Here is a 27,852-nt window from a genome sequence, read left to right on the forward strand (position 1 = left end):
ACAAAATTCAGAGCGATTATATTCACTGTCAAACACACGGATACACAACAATATATTATCTTTATTTATGACCAACATATTTTTATCTCAATTTGACACAGAATATTGGTTTAATGAGCAGCTACAACTGATACAATTATATCCCTTTATTCCTCTTTATTCTCTCTCTCACACACGCACACACACACACATACACACACTTGACTTACATTCATTTCTTAGAGACTTGCTCTGACCTCAACTGTAACTACTACTCATCTAACCCTAAATTTAAAACACGCTATGGGGAGACACAGGCTAACATGATGTCACAGGTCACCTTGAGAACTTTACGCAGACCTGCAGTCATTTCCCGAAAGACTTGTCCAAAGAAACAGAAATCTTTTTTTTTTTTTTATCTCAGTGAGGAGACAGCTTTTGTCCCCAGGATGACAAAACCTCTATTAACTGGTCCTTAGTCTAAACTTTTGTCCCTAAGGGTTGCCTATGACGCACACACACACACACACACACACACACACACTAGTTTTCCGATGATGTCACATCAAACACAGCGATGATGTCAGCGATCAGGTCATTGCTTTAAACTTCGTCGAGTCAAAGTGTAAATAAACACGGCTACCACCGAACTACGAAGGAACATTGGAGGTCATAAAATCTAAACTAATCACCATGACTTCACGAGTTGTGTTGAATGTGTGTGTGTGTGTGCGTGTGTGTGTGTGTTTGTGTGTCACTGAGGACTCTGGCGTGGTAAGAGGTGACTGTTTGCTCTTCTTCAGTGACGACCCGTGACCTCTCAGTTGTTGTTGAGGACCCACCACGAGGCTGTGGATGAGACACACGAGAAAATAACCACATAACTCTTCTAATGAAGCCACATTGTTAACCTCTGATTCAATTCAGATTCTTCACAGCTTAGATCGGCCAGTTCACAGTCATGGCACTGGAGGACTTCAAATCTGACTTGATTTTAAAAAAGTGGCAGACTACAGACACAACAAACTTTGTAACCAATAATAATTTCTTTTAATCCCTACTAGACGATCCAGTCAAGACCACACATTTGAGTTTTCACAGAAACTCGCGTGAGTTAAACAAGCAATTATACTGTTGCCATAGATCCACATGTTTGTCCTCTTTCTCTACGTCCACTGGGCTCAGGAGACGGTCTTCACATTCATCAGATCGGGACTGAAATCTGGCCAATTATCCTCTAGTGTGGGACAGGCTTAATAACTCGGCTCATCTGTATGATACGACCATTCTCACTAATGTCACATCAACATATTGGATGTGACACAAAACTGTGACACAAATCTGAATCGAAATTTGACAAATCTGATAGCTGAAATCAAAAAATCATTTCAGTCAGATAATCTGACGGTAGCCTTAATTTATTGTTTTTCTTTCCTCACCGACTCTTTTGTATTTTGTGTCAAAGTATTGGATGAAATTATTTACTGTTGGCGACAAAAGATCTCAGGATCAGAAAACTGAAAACAATGATGAACATTCTCACCAGGAACCAGCATGGTAGTTATGGTCTCAGGAGTTTCCAGAAAGTCCACGTTGCCCCTCTGAAAGGTTTTACTGTAGTTGGTCTGCAGGTGACTGAGTGGGAGAAATGATCAGATGAAAAGCAAAATGTTATTCCTGCACTAGATGAACTGCATTAGATTTAAGTTATCACAATTTTGCTTTATTTAAGTTTAATGAACCTTGCGCTTTGAGTTTACAAAACTTAACCCAGTCAAAACTATTTCATTTATAATAATATGTGTATATAAGTTTATATGATTTACTCTTTAACCTCTTTTTTTATGGGTGTTTCGCATATTCAGTACTAATTACTTAAGACTTGAGTAAACTTGAATGCCCTATAGCCCTATACTGCTGTTTGTATGTCCTATTAGATGTATTATGTACAAAGAAAGTTTAAATGTCACAAAATGAACTAAAACATTTCAAATGATGGGTTTAAATTGACATGTTTATGTACAACAAACGTTTTAACGTAGCAGCAGTTTTCATTTTTAAGAGAAATGCACAAATGTCAAATCAAATGAATAGGACAATGCGTAGCAACAGACATTTAATTCATTTTAAGTGTATAAGAAATAAAGTAGACATGCCACTTCACAACTACAGCCACAAAATACAATAGTTTTAACATTTTCTTCAGTATTATAGCTTAAGTTTCTGTGTAAAGGTTACATTGATAGACAACTCTATTTACAATTCTATCAGTGAAACAGATGCAGTGCAACTAAAAACAACGTGATGTCGACCCTCTCTTTCTTTGTGTTCTGGGTGTTTATGTGAATGAGGGTCTCGGTGCGTTAGTCATGATGCATACGATAGTGATGGCAGATACTTACTTTTTCCACACGTTGTTGTGCTCCCAGAATTCATAGAGAATGAAGCGTGATTCATTCGCCAGCCGCTGAACTGCGACGCTGTCAAATGCAAAAAAAATAAATAAAAAATGGGAGAGAACACAAGTCATGCATCCGGTAATTAGTGAGCAGCAACATCATGTCCCCCCCAACACAGCCTCTTCTCCACACTCCACACCCCGCAGAGTGCAGGCACTGTGGCAAAATAATATTTTCCCGAGGGCTTCACCCTCAAATTATGATCACATTATATTGTCACAGATTTTAGTTTCATTTCAATTGTGAACGTGAGTTAACATGAGCGAGCAGTTGGAAAAATGACCATAAAAAGCAAGAAAATGCCGGCAAACGGCAGCTGCACAGTGATTCGTCTGACAATTCTTTCTTCTTAGGTTGGAGAGGATTTAAGTGCAGAAGTTCTTTCATTGACTGCCATGACATGTTGTTCTCAGATACCTCAGTACCACAGTCTGAACACGGCCATTATAGTGTTCACACAAGGGGCCCAAAACTCCAAAGACATTATACACCGTGGGCTCTGATTCTATTTTTAAAGTTTCGTCATGTTTAATTTAATTTTCTTAATTATGTCCTGGATTTTTCTAAATGAGGTTATGATACAAATTAACCACTTAGTGACCCTGCGGGTGTGATGAAGAGAGTAATTCATATTTAAAAAGAAGAGCACAGCACAGAACTGCTGTGAGGCACGACAGCCAGGAATGAAACAAATAAATCTAGAGAGAGCTGTGGGCAAAACTGTGAGTTTCCTTTATTTTGACGCTAATGTGACACTAATGACTCGTGTAGGGTTTAAAAAAGACTTAATAGCTACTGTTTTTGTCTGAAATACCATAAAAGTAAAACAAACATTCTAACATACATTAGACAAAGGTCTACATCTACAATGACTCTCTGAAGTTTAATTTTTATTATATATAATTTAAAATGTAAAGCGGACATCCGTCTTCCATTACTGTACAGCAGTGGTCAGCATTTGGTGGCCCGTGGGCCAAAAGTGGCCCACCAGCATCAGTATGTGGCTCCGCAGATGATTTAACTAATCTGATCTTAAATGATTTGCCTTATCTTCACAAAAAAGAGCTTCAGAGCTTTTATTGTGAAAAAATTTGAACTGATTCAAATAGATTCTGTTTCTAGAATTGACATTTAACTTGAACCAAATGTTTGGTTTGAAAAATAGAAACAAAAACACTGCTGTTGTCATGGAGACAGTCAGCTTTGGGGAGTAAATGTCCATTGCATATGCACTTGCATATGTTAGGCTCAAAGAAGAAGCAGTAATTCTTTATAAATATTAACAGTACCAGTACAAGCTACTGATTAAAGACAGCGTCCACATTATTGTTAGCTTAAGGCAGCATTTTGTTTCTGACTGAAGACGTTTTGAGGCACTTTGCCTGATGAAGATACAAAGTTTTGGCTCAAATATTCAATTACAAAAGAATTGGCCCTCGGCCACATTTTCTTGCTGATCCCTGCTGTACAGTATGTCCCACAATCATTATTTTCAATGCATTACTGTTACTGTAATAATGACAAATTGGGGTAAAAAAGAGATCTGTTTAGAGTTACCTCAGTATTACATTGTTATTACCAAGCTTTTAACTAAATATTACATTGAAAATAAGACGGTGTTACCAAAGTATGTTGTCCATGATATCGCACTATTACCATGCAATCACTGCCACTGTAAATGTAAAGACTTACTATAAACTATACTATAAAAACAGAGACAGAGTAGAAAATATGAACTGACTGTAGACATCCAGTCTGGGCACAGGCGCACTCCATGTACTGTCTGAGGGCCAAACGAAACTCCTCCAGCTCCTCCTCCAGCACCGAGAGCTGCCTCTGGACGATCAGGATGTGCTGCAAGGACACACACACGCACGCATGCACGCACGCACACACACACACCAGTCACAGGGTCAGATTTTGCTTCTGGTGGAGTGAGAGTCTGACAAAGCTTCTTTTTTTCTGCAGGGTTTCAATGTTTGGCTCAACACGTTACCAGAAAGCTGGTAACTAATGCAGAACTCAACAACACTATCTCCTAACATTTATAATCTCCATCCCTGAATGTCCAGGCGGCCATTTGTTGTGCGTTAGCAGCTTCTGCAAGGGTTTAAAGGTGTGGATGGCAACGAACGAGACAACCTGTAAAAATCCTGACGGCAGAGAAGGACGATGTTTATCTACCCGTGGCTGATGGGAGTTTGTTGCCGAGGCAGAGAGTATGATGGGTACAGGAAGTGAATAGTTTGGCCTGAGGTTCACAGCGTGTGTGTGTGTGTGTGCGTGTGGTGATGATGCATGTGTGTGTGCTGTGACTGATAAAACGCCTCAGGCCTCCGTGTCTCAGTGGCTAAGTAAAGAACAACACACATTCTTGCACAGCTCTCAGTGAGGACACCATGCATTTCAGTTCAGTTCACTATGGTGCGGTTTGGAACGGTTCACCCTGATCTGACTTGCGTTTCCACTGCGAGGTGTGTGGCCCAGGGTACTTATGTTTGTGTCCTATGTAAATAGTGTAATGTCAAACATAGTGCAGCCCAATAAATTAAATAAATAAATAAAGAAGGAGGTGACGTGGTAAACAAAGAGTATTGATGTTGGACATCCAGCATTCTGTGTTGTTTCTTAGGCTGTTTATTATTGATTTATTTTACAAGGACGGTGCATATTAATAAAACATTTGTGTAAACATGCCAGAGTTAGCCAAAGGGCACATTTTCGTCTGTAGTCTCTGGCCAGATGTTGTAAAACCCTGAAACCCTAAAACAAGCGAAACAAGGAATAATTGACCGAGGAAGAGAAAAGGACAAGAATGCAGACAACACATTGAAATAGAATATCTAAAAAACACATAGATAAAACACAGCAAGTATAAAACATACATACAACATTAAAAGTTCGATGAGCAACAGTAGAATCGCAACACAATGGGCGACAGACATCACATGAGGTCACTGGAAAACTGTTTTTCCTTCGTGTCGCACATAAGTGATGATTCTCTGTCGACAAAGTAAGGGACTGCACTGTGTCTCGCTCCAGACTGAGCTTGGTAACCAAACGCAGGGTTATATTTGGAGCCTTTTCAACATTTGACAGTGGAAACGCACGCAATTGTGTACCATGCTGTGCAGAACTGAACTGGATCGCTTAGTGGAAACAGGGCTATAGATAAAACTTAAAACCAGGTCTTAACTAAACGGGTGTGATAGAATGTGAGGGCCAGCCAACATTCCCAAAATGTCGTCACATCCTATAACGCCTAACGATACACACACACATACACAGAGACAAACTGGGTCATCTCTGGTTTTCTCTTAGCAGCTCATTCATTCTCACTCATTTGTACACAGTGCAAGCGATTGCATAGTGATTAATTCCCACACTCACTGAGCTGTCTGTAGAAGTACTGATGAAACGAGAGCGACGGCATTTAATATTCATACACACAAGTTCAGCCATATTCACTGATAAGTAGTGATAACTAACTAGTTCCCATTTAAATGAAAAATGTCATTTATATGGGAACACGACGGCCTATTAAAGCAGCAACAATCAAGCAGTAGTCCTCAACAAACACGAGTCTGGTTATTCTCTGATTGAATTTGAATGTGACGCTCCATGTGATACTGTTTGAAAAGCTCTGTCACTGCATATAAAATGTCTCCACTATGCCACAAAATGACCTGAGCTTCGACATATCTATCTATCAATCAATCAAATGAAAACTTCACATGTTGCATTGATCATAAAAGGTCTGTCTTAGCGTCTGTCTCTAATGCAGTGATAATACTGGTAACACTGTGAGTAATACACGCTCCTCATCCTGCTCATGCGTCTGTGTGTGACACTGGAGCTGAGGAGAAATGCTCGTGTGAGTGACTGTGTCACTGATCTCGTCGACAGCGGCTACAGACACTTTCTCAGCCGAGCAATGAGTGACATAACTGTGCGTCTTTGCTTCGGCCCGCGGACACTGAGGTGGAACGACGCCACGCGCTGTCCTGTTATTACTGTGGTTACACAGCAACGATGCTGTGGATCATCCAGAAATGATGACGCTGGTAATAAAGTAATAGTAATCTCTCTCTCGACCTCACACGCCCCTCACTTTTCTCTGCCTGCTCACTGTGAGCATCATTTCAATGTCTAACTATAAATATAAATAAATACAGTGCATTACAACGGAAAGATTAAAGACAAGGAAAGCAAAGGGGGGGGGGTTTCTTCCAACAAGTTTCAGCACAGCTGTTGCTATGACAACAGGCGAGCGCTTATTATCACCGTGGTCTCCTTTTCAGTCCTGCTCCATCGTTTAAGAACACGGTGACAAAAAGTGGTCACTGATGCAAAAACAGTGGAAAAGTGTACTGAAAGTCAATGGACTCACGGATTTGCTCTCCAGGACCTCCTCCTCTGCAGGCTCCAGACGAATCTCCTGTAGAACATGAGGAATCACAACAGTTAAACAATGTCCCTTCAATGTTTTTATTTTTTTTGATACCACAAATATATATGATGTATATTTTGTTTATTTGGAACTGTAGCAGTTTATAATCCTATTTTCAGTCTGCTGTATGTGGGATGTTCTCCTAACGTTAGGAACTTTCCATATCAACCACAGGAGATCTTAGGGGGGGAACCTTCAGGGAACCAAAAGGTAACGTTCCCAGAACGTTCTGGTAAACCAGAATTTGTTAGCTGGGAATGAGGCTGGCAGCTTCTGATGAGCAGAAGATATGGCATCGACTACAGGGTTTGTGCAACAGACTTTCCAGACTTTATTATTGACTTTACTCCATAACTATTGTACGAGTATTGTATGTACGGGGGAAGGTGTTGAATCAGCTGACACTGTTTAGACCTGTGATAACCCCCACCTTTTGCCCTATGTCAGCTGGGATTGGCACCAGCGACCTCCGCGACTCTCATGTGGAGGGCAAAGTGGTAGAAGATGGATGGATGGATGGATGAGAGGAGCTGGGAAAGATGAAAGTGCAAGTAAACCCCCTCTTCTGCAGCTAACTCTGCCCCATTCCTGATTTTGAAAAATGTCAAAGACGTGGGCTGAGTGGAGGAGAGGAGGAAGAGGAGGGAGGGAGCGAGCGAGGGTGCAGCGCAGTGAGGAGCCGTGGTCTGGTAGTTAAATCTGACATAACATTAATAACATGAACAGATATCCATATTTATTGGTTTTCACCTAAAGAAAAAAAGTGGTTACAGTTTAAGGTAAACGCAGAGGGAAGGACATCACCTTCTGTTCTAGACGGTCGATGAGCTTCTGCAATCTGTTGACCTGGACTGTCCACTGGTTGTCCTCGTCATAAACACCTGGCAGGGAGAGAAAGAGACCAAAAGAGAGAACAACAAAGGTGACAGGATGAAAGACGCCGCATACTTCCACTGCATTTAAACCTATATTGAATCAAATCCTCCAGCAGGCGTTTCAAGGTTCCCTTTTATCTTATACAGCCCATGGCCATGCAAATCAATGGAAAAGCTTTGAGGACGCTAATCGAAGTTTTTAGACTAGGCTGTGCTGTTGTTTCACACATCTCCTAGCAACCGCCGCTGGTGCCACAACGTAGGTGCGCTAGAGGATTGACTGTGTGAGCAGGAGCAGCAAATCCCTCTGTACTTGTTTTGTTTTTTTCTTTATTTCTCCAGAGGATTGTCAGTGGGATGAGAGGTGATTCATAAGGAGGGAAAGATGGAGAACAAAGATGATGTGAGTGGAAGAAATGTGACGATAGACAAGTGTTCAAGATACTTGTTCTGTTTTTGCCGTCACCCTCCCTTCCTGCCTTTGCTTTATTTTTTCCACCTTTGCTTAACCCTTAGTGTTCACGCGACACATATCTGTGCCGCAGGCGCACCCTTGGTGTATTGCCGTGGGAGTAATACACAACACCTTATATGGACATCCTAGGGGTGTGTGTATATAGGTCACATATTCAGGCTTTACGAAATGTGTTTTGTTCGTCTTCTTATGTGTTGTTGAGTCAAAGTTATGATTCATTTTATATAAAATTTCTATTAGTGATATAAGATATAAGTCACATTTTTTTTTCTTTTTTTTCATTTTGAGAACTTTTTGCTCAGGTGTGTTTATATAGTTGGTCAAAACAAAACACTTTTATGTATAGGTTGTGCTGGAAAAAAAGGATATAAGACAATATATAACACATTTATATGGCCTATGTATATACTGTACGTAATGTAAAAAAGCAGCTAAAATGCTCTGTGTTCTAAGGGTTAAAGACTGTTTAGTTTGTGGATCAACTGATTTTGAAAAAAATAACCATAATATTTGAATAACCAATTCTCACAATGACTGAGTTTGCACACTATTCACCCAAAATCTGAAATTCAAGAATCTCCAACAAAGCTGTCACACTCTGGCTTCAGACGTCTGGGATCAGCGTGAATGTGTACGTTGCTTTCAACCACATTTATTTCAGAAATAAATCACCACCAGACACACTTTAATATCTCTACTCATGCCCTCTTTAAAACCTACACACTCTGATCCCAGGCCTGCAGAGACTCACTGACTGTGGAGGCCGTAAAACTCAATTAAAACGTAGTAAAAACACCACGTTATCATTCAGTGTAAAAGCAGCTCAGAAACATTTTTATTTAAAGAGTGAAAGCATGAACAAAAAGTAAAAATGTTAAAATAACGTATAAACTCACCTGCGTTGATGAGACTAAGGAGCGGGTTGTTGGGAGACAGACTGCTGTTCCTCTGAAGCCTCCGATTGGAGCGACGGCCTGACCACTGGATGGTCAGGACCTCTGGTTTCAGTGGACCCTGTCTGCAGTCAGAGCAGGACACTTATTATTCTGACACGACAATATTTGACTTTTGTTCTGTGTGACTCTAAAACTGACATTAAATGACCTTGTGTCCTGCAGTTTGTGTGACGTGCACATCATTCATTCAACAGATATTTGGCAGAATTTGGGCTCTGCTGTCTGCTGGCTTTTAATAATACATGTTTTCGCGACTGAGAATAAATTTAGCAAGTCTAAGTTTGCCTTTGCTTTCATTACATGTGTATGCCCTGAGGGTCCGAGAGTGACGCTGATGTGAGGGACATTTTTGCAGCCGCAGGAGGACGTCACCTGAGGTTTATCTTCCACCTGTCAAGTTCTTCAGCCTCATATTTGACAAAAAACCCTCAGAGATGCGTGTGTGTGTGCAGGCAAATGTCCACATGTATTGTACGTGTGTGCGTTTGATAAAAACATTACTTTTACAGTAACCCTCGTAATGTCCTCCCTATTGCCATACCCCATTTGTCCTCTGGGGGCAAAAATGATGCCCGCCTGGTTTGATTATTATTTAAAGCATAGATAAAGAGTATAAATTGTCAATTAATTTTGTTACACATTTAGTCTCACTTCCTTTACCACAAATGTGTCCCTTCCTTTAGCAATTAAGGGCCAATAGACCTTGTTTACATAAAAGTGTACCCTGTTTTTGAGTTAAAATATGTTAAAGCTATTTGACTATTTGACTTATCACAGAGTAGTATATGTCGAAGCATAGCGAGGATGTTGTTTTTGAATCATTTGAATTTTTTTAATGGCAGCACATAATCACACCTGGGGTCAAAATGGACCCCGTCCGGTTTGACTGTTGTTTGACTTTACTCAATTCTGTGTTACACCTTTAATGCCAACTTCATTCAAACACATTAACACCATTTTCCTTTTGGAATTTAAGCTCAATAGGACCTCATTTACATGATCTTTTACCTTGTTTTTTGAGTTCAAATATAAATAAATTATTCGGACTATATTTTCACGTATATGTTGATAGATCATCACAGGCTGGTATATCAAAGTTGAGTTGAGTTGCCTGGGGCAATTTATTTGGGTATTTATTTATTTGTTTCTGAGTTATAATATGTATGGTAATATTATTGATTTATTTATTTACATTAACATTACATTAAGAAAGGCTTTATTGCATTGACTTGCATAATGACTTGGCTACTAAAGTAACTTTTATGATCTATTTATCTATTGATATCTGTTTGTTTGAGTTCTCCTTCTCAGGTCTCTCCGGGACATGTTTCCTCTTCTGTGCACATTTGCTCTCTCTCTTTCACACTCTCTCTCTCTCTCTCTCTCTCTCTCTCGCTCTCTCTCGTTCAAAGACCTTGAGAATTGTACACAGCCGCAAATGTTTTGCTCATGTCCCTACATCTTTATGCTTTATACATGTTTTGCAACCTTCGGTTCAAACTATAGAATATAAAATATATGCAATGTTCATTCATTCATTCACCTTATGTTAAAGGCAATTCACTGCAGAATATTCAACAAAATTCCTTTAATCTACCCATTCTGCCACATTCAACACTTCCGTTTGTTCATGTGTCATATAATACCTATTTTATATAGTTGTTGTAATAGTAATAATAATAATAATAATAATAATAATAATAATAATAATACATTTGATCTGTAAGTGCCTTTCAAACACTCAAGGTCACTTTACATCTTAAATAAGAGTTGTTCCCACATCTGAGACATGATGCAGTCTAATTAAACCATTAAGTGTTGAGGAAGAGGAGGAACCAGCGGCAGGTTTCTCTCAGTCTGCCAGTGAGTCATGTACGTATCAAAAACATCTGACATTATTATATTAAGCAAAGACGTCCTTTCCTTCTGGAAAAACAGTCATTAAGACATAAAAACAGATAAACAAAAATAAAAAAGCGCCGCACATTAATATTTGTTTGTATCTGTGTGATGCTGAAGTATTAGTACATGCTCTGTGAGCAACAGCCTCTTCACATACAACATCTCGACCAGAGAAACCTATTTAAAGCCACTGGAGATGCTGCCTCAAGATGTTTGGCAGAATGGAGTGATTGCATTCAGGAGCACGGGGACTTTCTCAAGTGTGGCGGGTCAGAGTTTGATGCTGGAGGAGATGGAGCTGCTCTGGGAGCGAGGGACAGTAGCACTTTGAAAAGCCATGAGAGAGAAATGGAGAGAAATAGACATTTAGGGGAGGTGAGAAGAGGAAGGGAACACGGGGAGGTGGAAGACAGGAAGAGTACTGTATGTGAAGGTCACTGACGCAAATGCTAGTTGTCTGAGTCTGTAATTTATAATCTAAATATGTGCTTTGTCTCAAAATCACATACTCCATTTAGTTCACATGTATTTGGGATGTTGTTTCTGTTTATATTTGTCTTTGAGAGTAATGTTACTTGTCTGGACTAAATCCAAGAATTTAATTGGAGCTGTGCAGTGAAGGAAACAGCAGCAGCTGTGATTGACACAGTGAATGTGTGAATGTTTAGGCTTATTTTAAGATGTAGAATCTTCTTCTTTTTTCACAAGCATTTCTACGCATTTTCAGCAGAAGTGCTGCTGCATGAAGCTGGGGACGCACTACACAACTTTCACAGTCATTACCGATTTTGAAAAGACTACAAAGTGAACAAAGTAACCGACTGGTTTCAGCAGATTTTTTATGACGACTGAAAGACTGAGAATCACACATTTAATGATGCATCACACTCTCACGCAAACTCCCACGAGAGTCACCATGTCTACGAGAGCGACAGTTTAAAGGGTTGCCCTCTCCCTCCTTCGCTGTACACCATCGTTGTTTTGATATTTCCGCTACTTCCTGTCGTCTTCTGACACTATATCCTGTGTCCCACCTACTCTTTTTCGTTGGCTGTTGGCAACATGTGTTTGCAGTTGGTTCTGTAATCAGTACACACTACCTGATTGTGTCCAGAGCCGGCTCAAAAAAATTCAAACATGTTTGATTGTTTCCCTCACACAATTGCCTATTTCTGTGCCAACTAGCCATGCCGACTGTTCCCAACTACTGCTGACTGCTGCAGACTCTGCCCAACTGTGAATCGTGGATTAAATCTGGCAAAAAAAAATCTTCTAGTGTGTCCCTAGGTGTATTTGCAGTGCGCTTCTTCCACCTCGCTGAAGTTTCTTTTCAATTCAGGATTATCACAAGACATCAACAGATACCATCCTATACCGTGCTGTTGACACACAACAGTCTCATACTGTATATCAGTCACTTATCCTTAACTCAACCACCATCAAGTGTGCTGCTATTTAATAACATCATATAAAAAAAATCCCTTTTTAATTTGCTTCCTCGTATTTCCCCAGAGGACGGAGCTCTGCAGAGATGAAGTAAGATATTTGCCCGGCTACAAAGGAGGAGCAGGTGGTCAGGAGGAAACTGTTGCATGGCACCTTTAATGAAGCGTCATTGAAGTCTAAAATGTGAGATGTAAATTAGAGTGCAAGGTTTGGACAACATTATTAGACTTCAGCTGTGAGAGCTGTAATTATGGCTGCCGCTGTACAACACGTTTAATCTGTGTTTCAAAACCTAGTTTTAAGTGTGTGTGTGTGTGTGTGAGCAACGTGAGAGGCCTTTGCTCTTACTTCTCCTGGCGCGTCTGCTCAGCTGTGGTCTCCATCGCACACTCGAGCGAGCTCTGCAGTGAGTGAAGCTGGTTCGTCGTCTCCTTCAGCAGGAAGCGGGTCACAAACTGCTCCAGGTGGGTGGACTCCTGATAATCCTGTCAATCAACACGGGGAGGAGGAGGAGGAGGAGGAGGAATTAGAGAAAGAGGAATAATGAGGGAGAACAAGAACAGCTGTGACATGTTTCACATGCCAGTCAGGAGTCACTCAGTGTCCAGACCTTCCATTGTTAATTAAAGATGCCGACATTCATTCAGAAAAGGTTACATAAGACTGAAGCAAGATGAAGACAGGGCTGTCAAACCCATTGTGTATAACTAAGTGAAGAAAGACAAGACAAGGCAAGATTACATTTTTAAATGATTTTTGGTCAAATAAGTGTCAAATCATTCTTTGTTTGTGGGCAATTAATTCTCGACACCACTTCACTGCTTCAACTGTGGTGTTCTTCCCTTTCTGCTGCGAAAGAAGAAAACAAACTATGTGTTTTTATTGCTGTCGTTGAGTTGTGCCGACTGTTGCATCTGTGACTCCAACGTCACAGGAGTAAATGTGACGAGTAGACGAGAATCCTTTTATCTGACCCAAGGTGGAGTGGTTCTAAGCCATTTGGCATGACACAGATTAATAATACAGAATATCGCTTTGCATCCAGCAGAATTCAGTCACTTGTGCGGGTACAGGTGTATTATGTATTTTTGCGCTACAGTTTGGCATTGTTCAGCATAATGTTAATTTCATTATAGTATATCCAGGTCACAGAGTAGCAGGAGTTAATGTTATGAAAAAAATCACACACTGCAGGTTCAACACCACAACAATCATCCTCCACAGTCACATGACCTTTAACCCATTGTAACAACAGAAATATTGAATGGTGCAGCTTTAATTAATATTTTGTGTAGTTTTTATTTCTGACTTTACATTTTAGAAGAGTATTTAAAAAAAAAAATGCAATGCAAACACTCACCAGCATATTAAATCTAAGAGGCAGTTTCTGTCAAACCAGGCCCTATTTTGTCATGCTGTGAGGGAAGAATACAATTATTGTTGTTTTCTTTTGGAAAGCTGATTGAAATCAGACTTGAATAACACTGGACTGTGCAGGAAGCCTGTGTGTTGTTTCAGATCCAAATCAAAGAGGCGTGAGTGATGCTCGGCAACAACAGAGTTTCTATTGCACCTGCTCCCACAGTTTTTTCAGCAATATATGTGTTTGTGTGCTCAAGAAGCAAGACGTTTAAATGGAAACGCTGCTACATGTTAAATTAGAAAATGACTAATGCAGGAATAGGAGCGTAAACGCACACACACACACACACGCTAATTACAATATTGAGCAAATGTCGTCACATTAGAGAGATGAACTCCTGCAGAATACAGAGCAGATAATTAGTTCCCGGTTTGTCCCATTGGTCGTCTCAACATCAGCTGACCTGAGACTGAACAGCTTGTTTCAAGATGTGAGACAAAACTAACTGAAAACGAACAGTGTGCAGTGCCTTAGAAACCTCTGTTGTTTTTTGTGACCAATTGTTATTGAGGATTGTTTGATCTTCTGACGTTGTGACAGCGCACACACACACACACACGCGCGCACACATGCACATTAACTGAGTGAGTCACAACAGAACTGGTAAAGGTCGTCTCCTCTCTACCTTCTGAGCATGGATTACCTCCTGTGATGTGCACCTGTGTGTGTGTGTGTGTGTGTGTGTGTGTGTGTGTCCACCTCACCAAAACAGTTTAAATTCTGTCTGATTCTTTTCTGTTTTTTCCCCTTTCATCTCTCATTTTCAGTTGCACAAAAGGTCAAACAATTTTTTGTTAGAGACAGTGACTTGTAGTTTTCCTGCACCAGCCTCCGACCTCACACTGTTGCCCACATCACACACTTAAAAAGCCTTTTGTTCAGAACTATACCCAACCTTTGCTAGAAGATTACAGTATGCCTTAGTATTCCTTAATCCAACATCAATATTGCAAAAGATGCTTTCTTAAATCCACCTGCAAGTGGCTTAAGGCTAGATTCAAATGTATCAAATCAGATTGTGGCACTGAAAATTACACTAAAGTGGCTATAATTAATATTTCACAAGTAACGGTAAACATTGTAAAATATGCTTATTTTTTTTCCAGATAATTTGGTTTAGTTTTACTGCTTAAATCATGTTTTATTTACAGAAACTCACTTAGGAGCACAAAGAAAATGTAAGACATGGATAAATAAATATTTTATTGTAATTCTATACAGTTCAGAGTGAATGAAAAATCAGCTTATACTAGTCATGTTAAAATTAAAGGAAAAGTCAGCTCCACCCTAAACAATGTTGATCAAAATTCCCTATGAACTAAACAATTAATTTTTAAAGATGAAAAAATAGAAAATGAAAGGTGTTTTTTTTTCTGACATTTTTGTTATTATTATTGTTGTCAGATGTGGTTCAGTTGCATCTGTTTGGTCACAGCTAATCCACATTAAAATCTCCATTCATTAAAATTAAATCTGACCGTCTTAATGTTACCATGTAATTTGTAAAGAAACATACTGAGCCCTAATTCAGCAGCCACTGAGGTTTTGGAGTACACGACCGACCGCTGAGAAACACCTGAGACCTGCAGCAGCAGGAAAAACGTGGAATTAAATCGAAGGGAGGTTTTACAGCGGAAATCTGTAAATAGCTTTCTATAAGCGCAACCAAACACGAATACACAAACACGCCTGGCTGTGATTTAGAGGCACACAGCTCTTCATGTAATAAACCACCATTCCCAAAAAAAGTAACACCTCAAAAAGCAGACACGTAAGACACATATAGTCTCCCCCCCCCCCCACACACACACACATCCACAGCCAAACAACACCCACTCAAATATAAATTCGGTTCAGCAGAGACGACTGCGCTTTAGTCTGAGCCTAAAGCAGCATCTGTTAGTGATCAGAGGAAAAAAAGCACATGATTGTTATACATCCCTTCTCTCTCTCTCTCTCTCGCTCTGTTTCACCGTGCTATGATTCAGGCTCACAGAAAGCTTTCACACTCGCTTTGTAGAAGAGGAAACTATATTTGAGGCTTCAGGGAGTAAACACTTTGAAAAAAGACTCCTGGGAGACAACAGTGTGAAAATCACAGTCCAGAGTCGTATATGTGATTTAAAAGTTGTTGCTTTTTTCAGTGACTCCTGTTATCGTATTCCATCACAAATATTTACATCTTGATACACTGTATCAATTTGGAATTTAAGGTTTATTCGGAAGTAAATAAAGTTTATTTATATAGCACCTTTCACAGATATAAAAAAAGTGCTTTACAACAAAATAAATACAATAAATATTAAAAGAGACAATACAATGACATAATTCTGTCATAATGACTGCTCCTAATTCTAGGATGGGTCAAATGCAGAGAATAATTTCCCTAAGGGAATTAATAAAGATAAATTAAATTATTAGATAAAAACATAGACACAAAAACAGAAACTCAAAGCCATAAAAACCCTCGTCTAATTAAAAGCCTGCTTGAATAAAAGTCTTTATAAAGAGTCTTTAGCAGCTTTTTAAAAGAATCAATTGTATTCAACCAATACAATCTAAGATGGGGACAAGTGCTGAACAGTCACAATAAATATTGTATAAAGTGCATGTTTTAAAGTGCAGTTATTATGTATAAAACATAGAATATATGTACCACAAATCACTGAAACAGGAAAACAATCAACCACTCAGGTGACAGGTACACCAGCAAAGTGCTGTGCATGCACACGTACGTATATATTTAAACATGCACCGCACAGCAACAATGGATGGGAGACGAGGACAAAATGAAAAGCCAGGTAGATGTATACATACGTATATGTACAGTATCTGTACGCTGCAGACAATCGGCCTAGTTGTGAGTACAGTTTTGGTTGTTTGATAGGATCAGATTCAAATACAGTTTTGTGCATCAGTCCATTCTAAAACTAAATGGAAAACTTAAAACCAGTGTGTAGTGGTTCAATTTTGACTGTATACAACCACTATGGAGGCTGAGCTCAAAATTATGTCTGAGTTAACACATCCAAATAATTCTGTGGGCAAAAAAAGTTTTGAAAATAAAGTCAAACTATTGTCAAATGAGTTAAAGTGTTAAAGAGAGAAAAAAAGAAAAGAATTTGTCTTGTTTTGTTTTTGCTGTGAGAGCCGTCTCACTTCCTGCTCTCATATATCTTTGAGAAAAGTAAATGATCTGAGGTACAATTAGATTTTGGTTTTTCTCCGTGGATTTGTGTTGCCACGTCCCTTCCTCACCGCAGTTTTCAGGTGTGTTGGCAAACGTAAAATGTTTCTGTGCTAATAAAAACCAACCACTGACAGATGAGAGGTTTGACTCCCACTCTGTTTCTAAAAGAGACACAATGCGACGTCTGTGCTTCGGTGCAGATCTTACAGGTGATTTCAGCGCCATGACGTGTGTCACTTATGCCTTTTTTCCTTTTCTATTTATTATTTATGCCTTCAGTCCTTTTTTTTTTCTCCCCTCTGTCACCTCTGATCATTTACCTCCATCTCGGTCTGTTTACCTCCTTTCCTCATCATCATGGTTTTTTTTTTTTTTTTTTTTGTTTTACACACAATGCTGCCACAATCTGCTCTGTTGGCTACAACCCCCAAAAGGAACATACCATTTTTTGCATTGCCGGTTCATTAGTAGCATAAATAAGCATCGGCTCACTCCCTGTACACTCTGTAATGGAAATGTGACTAAAAGGAGATCTGAGGAAGCCAGCTGGGCAGCACAAGAGCATGCTGGGAGAGAGAGTTGTAAGCACACACACACTGTGAGTAAATCAAACATCGCTTATGATAATAATTATGGGCCCGACATGAGATGCCAGTGTGGTGTTTGCTGTGTGGAGCTGTGTGTGTTCGATGTACAGGATGATCACAGGGATGGAAACCGATACTGTAATACAAAATGGACAGAAACACAAGCACCTTCATGTTGACAGGTTTAACATCACACCACTTGTTTTCAGGCTTGTAACAGACTAATAATAAAGCCAATAATAGTATAATACTGATTAAAATCAATCAGGATGTGAATGGGGGTAAATGTGTCAGACTACCATGGTGCGAACTACGGGGGGGTCTCAGCCCCCCTTAATGAGACATGAGCTCCCCTGGAAACATGATTTGTGAGATTTTGGGTGGGTCTCTAAAATATTGGCAAAATATTGTTTTTTGATTGATTTGATTCTGATTTGATGTGTGTGTGGAGGTTGGATATGTGGTGATATGTGCTGACTTAAGGCAAGTAGACATACAGGCTTGTAATAATGGATGTGTTGAGTTGAGTAGGTTCTTTTTTTGTAGTGGAGATGCAACCTAAACCGTGTCATGCCATGCTGAGGTGAGTAGAGCCGGTGGATCTATGCCGCAAGTCCCTACTCTGACAAGCGCAAGTGTCCGACCTGCAACCCCCTCAATATACGTGAGCCCCCCCGAAAGCCGCGGTATAGTTCGCACACTGCAGACTACAATATTCAAAATGCATCTTCAAACCTTTCTGAGTCTTTAAACATCAGGCTAATGTGGAGAGCAGGAATATCTGGAGCAGAATTGATGCATTTTTAAATGAAAACAGAGTAAAGTGGGTGTTGCCTGAGTCAAAGCACACATACACATGCAGCTGATGACTAAGTGGTCCAATAGGACAGAGCTTTAAAGTTAGAGCACCAGGATTGTGAAAGTTCCAGACAGAGAATATATTGTTTGACAGTCAGTAGCTTGATTTAAGTCAACTTTTATCATTCTGAATCTCCAGATTTGACATAAATACATTATATTTGGTCATGTTTGTGTTTTAATCTTTTAATTTTTTTTTTTTTTTTACGCTTTATTGTCCTTCAACAGAAACTTGGAAGTCAAAAACTATAAAAACAATGCAATCAGAGATGGCGGACTTCACCCCATTCACGTAACAAGCCTCTGGCGGTCATGTTGGCAAGTGCAAGAAGCACAAACAAACAGACAGACACACAGAGCCACTAAAAACAACACTTCACTCTCACTCTGTGGGGTGAAGTAATAAAAACACAACAAACAAGGACAAAAGACAACATAAACAAACACACACACACAGCAACCAAAGTTTAGAGTACTACTTATTACTGTGTGTTCATTTTTATCTTATGTAATTTAACCTTTTAATATCCAGTGAGGTTAAATTATCATGACCATTTAAAGAAGCTGGATATAATGATCGATTCGGCAAATTGGACACTCTAGATTGACTGTAGCTGTGATTGTGAGAGTGAATGGTTGTTTGTCTTATCTTACCTTCTTTGTTTTGTCCATCGCTGTCAGTATGGACTTATTCAGGTCTTCTAAGGCAGCGAGGACGTTCTCATATTGACCAAGGTGCTGGGAGAAATACTCTTTACAGCAGAAAGACAAAACAAGCAAACGGCAGAACATGGATTTAGTTACTACTACTTATTAAAAGAGGAATTTATTAAGATGAAGACTCAACTCACCACAGAGTTCATCCGTGTCCAGGTTGCTGGAAAAGAAAAAGACGCAGAGAGAGATTCAGATAAAGAAAAGTAATTTGATTTTATTGATTTATTTATTTTGAACATATTAATAGCCAAAAGTGTTACAGACTACATAAGTGGAGAAGACAAGTTCAAGAAAAGCTCAAACTTTCCCACAGAGAAATTCTCCTCTAACTTATTACTCAGCCTGAGGCCCATGCACGACTTCAACTTATTACTATTTCCATGAAACCCATTTAATCAAATCCATCTTTAATTCCTTGTCCATTTTCCTGCCGTATGTCTGGCCAGTGAGTGTTTATTCTCCTGACACGACAGTTATCTCTCTGCCTCCTTCATGTGCGGCACTTCACCGGATCAACTATCGATGAGAGTCTAAAAGGCTGCACGCAGATCAAGGCTGCTGCACAAGAGGACAAATCTATACCTGCACATTGTTAGCGGACCAAGGAAGACTTTGCATTTAAGTCACATTAAATACAAAGCATTGATTTGTGTGTGTGTGTGTGTGCATCTACATTCTGAGCCTTTGGATCGGGAGAGGAGGGATTTGGAAATCTGTCTGCAATCAGTTTTGCTATTTTTCTATCACACATCATTCATACCCATTCACACACTGTCATCAAGAGCAACTTGCAGTTAAGTGTCTTGCCCAGGGACACATTGGCTTGTAGACTAGTGCAACTAGTACAATTTTTTTTATTATTATTATTATATCATGAACATTCCAAAAACCCATTTTACATTTTGTATAAAATTTCTATATGTTGTTACAAAAATAAAAGAATAGAATATCTTGATAGTTCCGTTTCACCTGTTGTGCCAGGGGGGACTGAATTAAAGAAGCACATGATGACACACAAATGACATCGTTCTACATTCAGGGGCAGAACTTGGAAAAGCTGTTGTGCTGGATGCAGAGAGACCTGCTACAGTGTGTGTGAGACTCACTGTCCCCTGTAGGACAATTCAAGTCCAGATCCTGGTTCCTGAAAAGCCTAGTGTGTTTAATTCATAGAGTGACCATCTTAATTAAAGCTGCTACACTAGCAGAGCTGGGAATCAGACCCACAACCTTCCAGTAGAGACAACTCGCTCTCCCTCTGAGCTACCATCGCCCCATGGCATATTTAGATGCTGATTGATAAAATGGATGGAATGGAGGAAAACCCTTTTGCTAATATTGCTAATAGAATAAAATGATGTATTAACTGGTATAATACTGAATAGTTGAATGAACATGGCTCAAATAGTATTATTATGGATGATAATTAAATTCGTAATAATAATAAAACAATAACAAACAGATTTAATGTAATTTAAGCCAAACATTTGAATAAAAATTGTCATTTTAATAAAAGTGTACGAGAGCAGTCACATTTGAGCAATACTACTGTAGTGCAGAGTTGTAATATTGGCCTCATGAACTGAAACGGAGTCTCCAGTGTCCTGCAGAGGGACATCACACACCCACCCAGCCTGGAGAGCTTCTCTTCATACACTCATCTGTCATCACTAGGACAATACTCCATTTCCTCTAAATATTTTATATATGATAATTTTATTTATAGATGTCACTTTCTTCAGGATGCTCCGTATTACATTCTGTGCACTGCGCAACACGCAAACAAAAGGATTCTTAAAAAAACAAACTGCAAACTGCAGTGTCAAATGTAAATAAATGTATGTCACATTCACGGAAGGCACTGTCAAATGAGTTCACACAACGCTGATTAAGCCTACGAGCTGTGTTGCCTGGCGACGCTTACACACTGCACACAGGAAGTCATTTGTTTTCTGTCAAACAGACGATGGGCAAAAGCAACATTATCGTGAAGCCAGACTGACGCAATTAGGATGGAAGTGTGACTGAAAACACAAAGAAAGGTCAACGAAAAAGTTTTAGAAGTTGAATTTACTGCAAAAAAACATCATTCAGCAGTTTGACAGGAGAAGAACACTCATTGCTGCCGTCCTCTACTGCACTGCTGCTGTATACACACACTTTAGTCAGGTCTGATAGTTTTGCTTGACAGAGCCTATTTTCAGATGATGGACACTGCATGGCGTTTGCATGTCCCACAGTCCAAAAACATGCCAATTTGGGGATTAGGTAAAATTGGACCATCTAAATTGACCGTAGGTGTGAGAGTGGATGGTTGTTTGTCTCTATGTGTCCCTGTGAAGGACTGGTGACCTGTCCAGGCAGGGTGTACCCCGCCTTCTGCCCTATGTCAGCTGGGATTGGAGGATTAAGCGGTAGAAAATGAGTGAGTGAGTGTTTTTGTTCACAAAACCAAATAACAAAAATGACCAAACGTTACACACTACAGCTTCAAATACATACATGTTATGGACTGTGTTAAAGGAATACTTCACCAATTTGCATTAAGCTTTGTATTACTAATATGTAGTGTAATACAAAGCTAAATGAAAATCGATGATGTATTCCTTTAAGGATATACAGGTACACAAATTTGCAAAACACAAGGTTTCTAAACAATTAATGTGTTTGAACCATATTTACGATTATCCTTTAAGAACCACCATACCTACGTGGTTCTTAAATATCCATCAGCATATTTAGTACATAAGAACCACTTACTGGAGCCTATCCCTGCTGACATATCGGGTGAAAGGCGGGTTAGGGTTAGGGTGGCGTATAGATACAGCATGTCATTGACTTACTCTGTGTTATGGGTATCAATTGTGTGGAAGAGCTCCTTCAGTTCCTCAGCTGTCAAGACTCCGTCAGAGAAGTAGGCTTTGAATTCGTCAAAGGAAAGCTTCCCGTCATCTGGGGACAAATGCAACATGTCAATAGATTGTCAGGGCAGCTCAGTCCGGACTGTGTCATACTTTGAGGCCAAGTGAGCAATTTCTGAAACAGCCCAGATCAAAAGCACAGGTTTATTATAGAAATGTGGACATGAGTGTTGATCCTGTACTGACTTCATTCCTCATATAAAACTCAAATGCAAGGGGTTAGTCAGGAAAACATGTCAACAATTCAGTGTCTGAAGGCAAACATCCCCAGACAGCATGTCACTGATGATGTGAGCTATGGAGGCTCTTTTGAAGGCTGTAAAAAGGCGAACACACACAAACACACACACACACACACACAAGCGTAAAACGGCCGTACGGTGACTCATAGTCGATGAGCTCAGAAATAATCCTGGAACAGATTTGCCTTGTATGTGTTGATGTTTGCACAACACTAAGAGCAAACATGCGGCACGTCTTTGTACGACAGGACCTCAAATCACTCACAGCATGAGACACCTGATGAACAATGAATTCTGAGCGGCTATTTTTAAATCATTTATATTAAATGATGATAATGTGGATAAGTGCGGTGGATATCGCTGTCGCCTCACAGTAAGAATCCTGTGGGCTTGAACCTGGAGCTAATACGCTCTCCCCCTGTCTGTGCAATATTAAATATGTCGGCAAAGGAAAGTGATTTTAGAACAAACAGAACCCTACGGTGCGTGATATTTGTGATTCATCAGAACTTTCATCACAAGAATTTTGATTATAATCTGACTCAGAAAATTTAAATGCAAGGCCTGTGTGTCATCCACATCATTTATTCTCATTTCAGATTGTATTTATTTGTGCTATATTAGAGACTCATTTGGTTGAGGGAAGTGGGATAAGTGGCCAGAAACCTGAATTCACACGACACTCCGTCTCTACTTCTCTACAAAATAAACTTTGACGTTGACACAAGAGAGCAGAATCTGTGCTTAAAACTGCAGCTTCACGCCTCTGACTTATTAAGTGTGGACTGTCATGTTAAACGTGTCTAACTGTCTAACTGATGAAAAAAATCCTTGCTATCTGTCTTCATTAGTGCTCTGATACTCGGCCTCAGTGGCATGGTCAGTTTCCTGTTTCCATGGCAACTGAAAGAGTATCAGCAGCTACTCATGGTCAGAATTTCATTGAGAAAGTACATCTGATTTCACACACACACATGAACAAAGTGGGGATTGAAGTAATATCAAAGACAGACAGACAGACAGAGCTGGGAGGTCTGAGACTTACCATTCTTATCGGCTCTGCGTAAAATCTGTGACAAGAAGCGGAAAAAGAGGTGTGTCAACAAAGATCTCACATCATCAAAGTGTGTGTGTGTGTGTGTGTGTGCATGTGGGGATCATTGATCACACTCTCAAAAACAGTGCGTTGTTAAATTATTGATAGTGCTGTCCCACAGTCCAGAGGAGATGAAAGGCTGAGTGCCGGTGACCACATGAGCTGTGAAAGGTTCCAGCCAGCAAACTCAAAATACCATTTTGTCCTTGTGTCGCGTTTGAACTGAGCAAGGTAGGGAATTTTAAAGTGTATTTACAACCAGAGGCAACCGGTCAATAAAAAAGTGAATTTTAAAGCCTCAAGATACATGATTTGGCCAGTGCTGTGTTAACTCTTAGAACACAGAGCCTTTCGGCTGCTTTTTTCCATGTTAAAATGTACAGTATATACAGAGGCTATAAGAATGTGCAATACAGAGTGTCTTATATCCTTTTTTTCCAGCACAACCTATAGGCAATCTGATGGAAAAATTTCATGTTCACCAACTATATATAACTAAACACACCTAAGCAAAAAGTACTCAAAATGTTTAAAATTGGATTGAATTTGTATAATTTGCAAATACGTCACAGTTCAAAGTTCACTTGGCTCGTTTTTTATGAACAAAAAGAAAAGAAAAACGGTCTAATTTTGTGACTTCTGCACAATTATTGCTACTTTATATCACTACTAAAAATGTGACAAAAAATGAATCATAACTTTGACTCAATAATAATAATAATGATAATAAAAATAATAATAAACCCCCCCCACATTTTTTAAAGCCTGAATATGTGACCTATAAACACTACCACGTAAACACCCATGCACTAAGGGTTAGTGCTCCCGCAGCACAGATTAGCAGGTGCACCCATAGTAAACTACCCATAGTGTTGTGGCATTAATACACAACTCTTTATATGGACATCCTGGGGAGTGTGTTTATATGTCACATCTTCAAGTTTCACAAAATGAATTTTTCCGTCTTTTAAATTGCTTATTTAAAAAAATAAAAATAAAAAAATGAGGTAGCAATAATTGTGCACAAGTCACAAAATAGAGCCAAAAAAATTATATAAAACACTCTATACTGCACATTCTTATAGCCTCTGTATATACGTATTAAAACGTAATGAATCAAAAAAAAAAAGCAGCCTAAATGCTCTGTGTTCTAAGGGTTAATGAAAGTTCACAGACGTCACCTGCAACCAGGCTCGTACCAGACAATCCCTGCTGTCCACTCATATGTGCCATACTTTATTTTCTATTGCCCTCTAAATGGAAACATGATTTACAAAATTGTGCTCTTGAAAAAACCCCTGAAACTATAGATTTTGGTGAGAAGTGAGAAGTAAGAAGTAGGATCATTTTCCCATAGACTTCCATCCTATATCCTTGGCTTAAGTTTTCAAACCAGACGGTGTACGTTCAATATACAGGCTGTGTGTGCACTAAATGTTCTTGTCACTGTGGCACAGAGATGTTTGTTAATAAAGTGAAAGACAATAGAGATTGAGAACATAGAAAACAATCTTTACTGACATTATAAATCAAGTATAAAAATGAGGCTCATTTCCCCATATTGTTATAATGATTTATGCACAAACACTTACAAGCTTAATCTGACTGTATAATCCTTTATCTGCAAGATGCACATTTAAATTTGAAATCCAGAGAAAATCTCTGGATTTTGCCTGCCAGGATTGTTTTGGCTCTGTGCTGTAGGTGCAAATTAATAAAAAATACACCCACATTCTTCTTGTTCTTGTCAGTTTGCGCTCTGACTTATATAAGTCCTTCAAGATTTCCTGCTAATCAGTTGTGTTCACACCTTCTGCTGTCCAGCATCCACAGACACCTGCTTTCTGTCCATCACTGTTCTACCTGTCACTCATCGTTCATCCACCGTGAATTACCATACGAGAGACAAATTTGTTTATCGGTATCAGGCCACTATGCAAAACAGGAATTAAGGGACGTGAAACAGAAAAATAGTGTGATTGCGATGTGAAAACAATCATCCCAAATGAAAAATGCCCAGTTTAGTTTCATCTACAATTGGAACTATACTTTGGAAATCAATCAAATGTGATTTAAAATTTCCTTGACTTGGTACCTACATTTCTTGGTTAAGACAATTCAAGAGATATCCTGAGGCTTGGAGATAATATATGGAGTATTTTTTCTTTTTTTTCTTTATTCTTTATGTTTTAAATAATCAAATAAGTGGATTCATTAAATTTGCAAATTAATTAACAATGTGATTCTTCCTCTTAGTCTTAACTTACAGTATGTGTGTGACATTCTTTATCAGATATCACATCACACTGATAACACGGTTTCTGTTTAGTTTAGCTTAGTTTAATTACAGTAATTAATGGCTACTTTTCTCAGGGTCCACATTTAACATAAATCATGGATCTGCAACCTGTGGCTCTAGAGCAGCATGTGGCTCCCTGTAGCTTTTGTAGCTTTTGAAATTGTATTAAATGTTTTCTTTCAAAGTGGACACCTCTTAGCTATTTCTCAAGATGAGAAATAAAAGTGTTTTGGGCTTCTAAAAATATGTGTCACATCCTTGTGTCTACGCCAATTTCGGAAGGAAATGCACATTTGGAGTCCTGTCCATCTTTGCGTCCACACACTACACACACACGGCTTTTCTCAAGCATGAACTACATAAAATCTAAACACTGTTTTATGTATGTATGTATGTATGTTTATAAATAGGTCAAATAGATTTTGCAGCTCCAGAATAACAGGTTTTCAAACTCTGTCCGTTATTTTATATAATGTTTACATTTACAGAGTCATTTTGCATCATAAATATAATTTTCTTAAAACTATTTTCTCATTCCATACCAAAACAAACACTTTTATTTTGAAATTCTATGAAATATTGTGACAAATATCGTAACTGCGATATATGTGGCCCTCGGGTAATTTTAGTTTAAGATCCCTGTTCTAGAGGTTGCAGACGCCTGCTTTAGCCATTACAGTAATCAATGGCTGCTCTTCTCAGGATCCACATTTAAATCAAGAAAACAATAATCCACAATTAATAAAATACTTATAGTTAAATTAATTAATTAAACCAACGTAAATTTTCCTCAAATCTGGCACAGCAGCATTGAAAGGATTAAGAAAACACATACACAAGCCTGTGCCAGTAGTGACTGTTGAAAGTCTGTGTGTTTCTGTGTGTTATAAAGACACAGCAGAGTGAGGCAGTAACTCATATAGAGCAGATGTCATAAAATAACTGAATCAAGCATGAGTGAAGCAGCTCTCTCCTCTGAAGAAGACTGTTTCGTTCCCTGTCAGTCTGAAGATGTTAAGCTTCTGTTGAACATCAGCGATGATGTGATGGATAATACGACTTCCCACTTTGGATAAATCTCACCTCCCGTGTGTGTGCATCCTACTCCTGTGTCTCTTAGACAAACCAAAGGCAGCGAGCAGGTTTACCGTGGAAAGGAGAATGTCATGAAAGAGTGCAGGAATGTGGGGAATACAATTAGGTGTCAGATGCAGAGGCACAAAGCACAGAGGAGGGAGAAGCTCTTCAGAGGGAAGTGTTGAGCTGAGGGGAATATAATGAGCTGATACTGATGTACTCATGTAAAAGAAAGAAAACACATTCAATTAACTACAAACTTCTATCTTTGCAGATTCACATCTCAGTATAATTTGCACAACATATTTGGTTTATACGGTCAACAAGAATCATACTCATCGACTTTAATCAAAAAAAAAGTAACCTTTGGTTTTTCATTAACATGAGAATTGGGTTTTGGTGTTTGACATATAAATGGATGGGCAGCTTCTGAAACTGTGGAGCTAAATTAAAGGTCAGGCTTGTCAAATTCATTCATTCCATCAAACACGAAGCCCTGTGTTCTCTGCCTGATCCAAAAAAAAGACCTCACATTACATATAAAAAAATAATATAATAAACATAGATCTTTTTTCAGTGTGAATTGTTTCTGCAGTTATAGATGGTATTCCATCTATATTCTATATTCCATCTAAGTATTACAGAAACAAATATGAGAAGAGACACTGTTCATCATCATTACTGTTGACTATTTACATTCATGTTGTTCTTGCATAGTTTTACTTACATCAATGAAAATCGACATCCCCTTCTTTATCTCCAGTGGAGTGCTGGGCTCCTCACACACACACTGAACCTCTTCTGAACAATCCATCGTCCACAATGTGTCTCCAGTAGCAAACTGCGGCGGAATGTGTGCGCTCTTATGAAGACGTGAACACAGACTCTGGTCAGACGCGG

At 39.2% G+C, this 27,852-nt stretch overlaps 1 protein-coding gene across 1 annotated transcript; it reads right to left on the reverse strand.

Annotated features, from left to right (window-relative positions):
- Positions 1 to 41: 41 nt before the first annotated feature.
- Positions 42 to 27,846, reverse strand: necab1 (N-terminal EF-hand calcium binding protein 1). Its single transcript, XM_058618528.1, has 13 exons — positions 27,680 to 27,846; positions 23,526 to 23,550; positions 22,161 to 22,269; positions 19,452 to 19,477; positions 19,255 to 19,352; positions 12,891 to 13,027; positions 9,135 to 9,256; positions 7,693 to 7,769; positions 6,829 to 6,876; positions 4,180 to 4,292; positions 2,382 to 2,459; positions 1,523 to 1,614; positions 42 to 828 (listed from the first exon to the last, which is right to left on the reverse strand). The coding sequence occupies exons 1-13, from the start codon at positions 27,764 to 27,766 to the stop codon at positions 800 to 802; spliced, it is 1,041 nt and encodes a 346-aa protein (XP_058474511.1). The 5' UTR covers positions 27,767 to 27,846; the 3' UTR covers positions 42 to 799.
- Positions 27,847 to 27,852: the final 6 nt, after the last annotated feature.

Source organism: Solea solea, chromosome 20, assembly GCF_958295425.1.
Source record: "Solea solea chromosome 20, fSolSol10.1, whole genome shotgun sequence".
Classification (NCBI taxonomy): Eukaryota; Metazoa; Chordata; class Actinopteri; order Pleuronectiformes; family Soleidae; genus Solea; species Solea solea.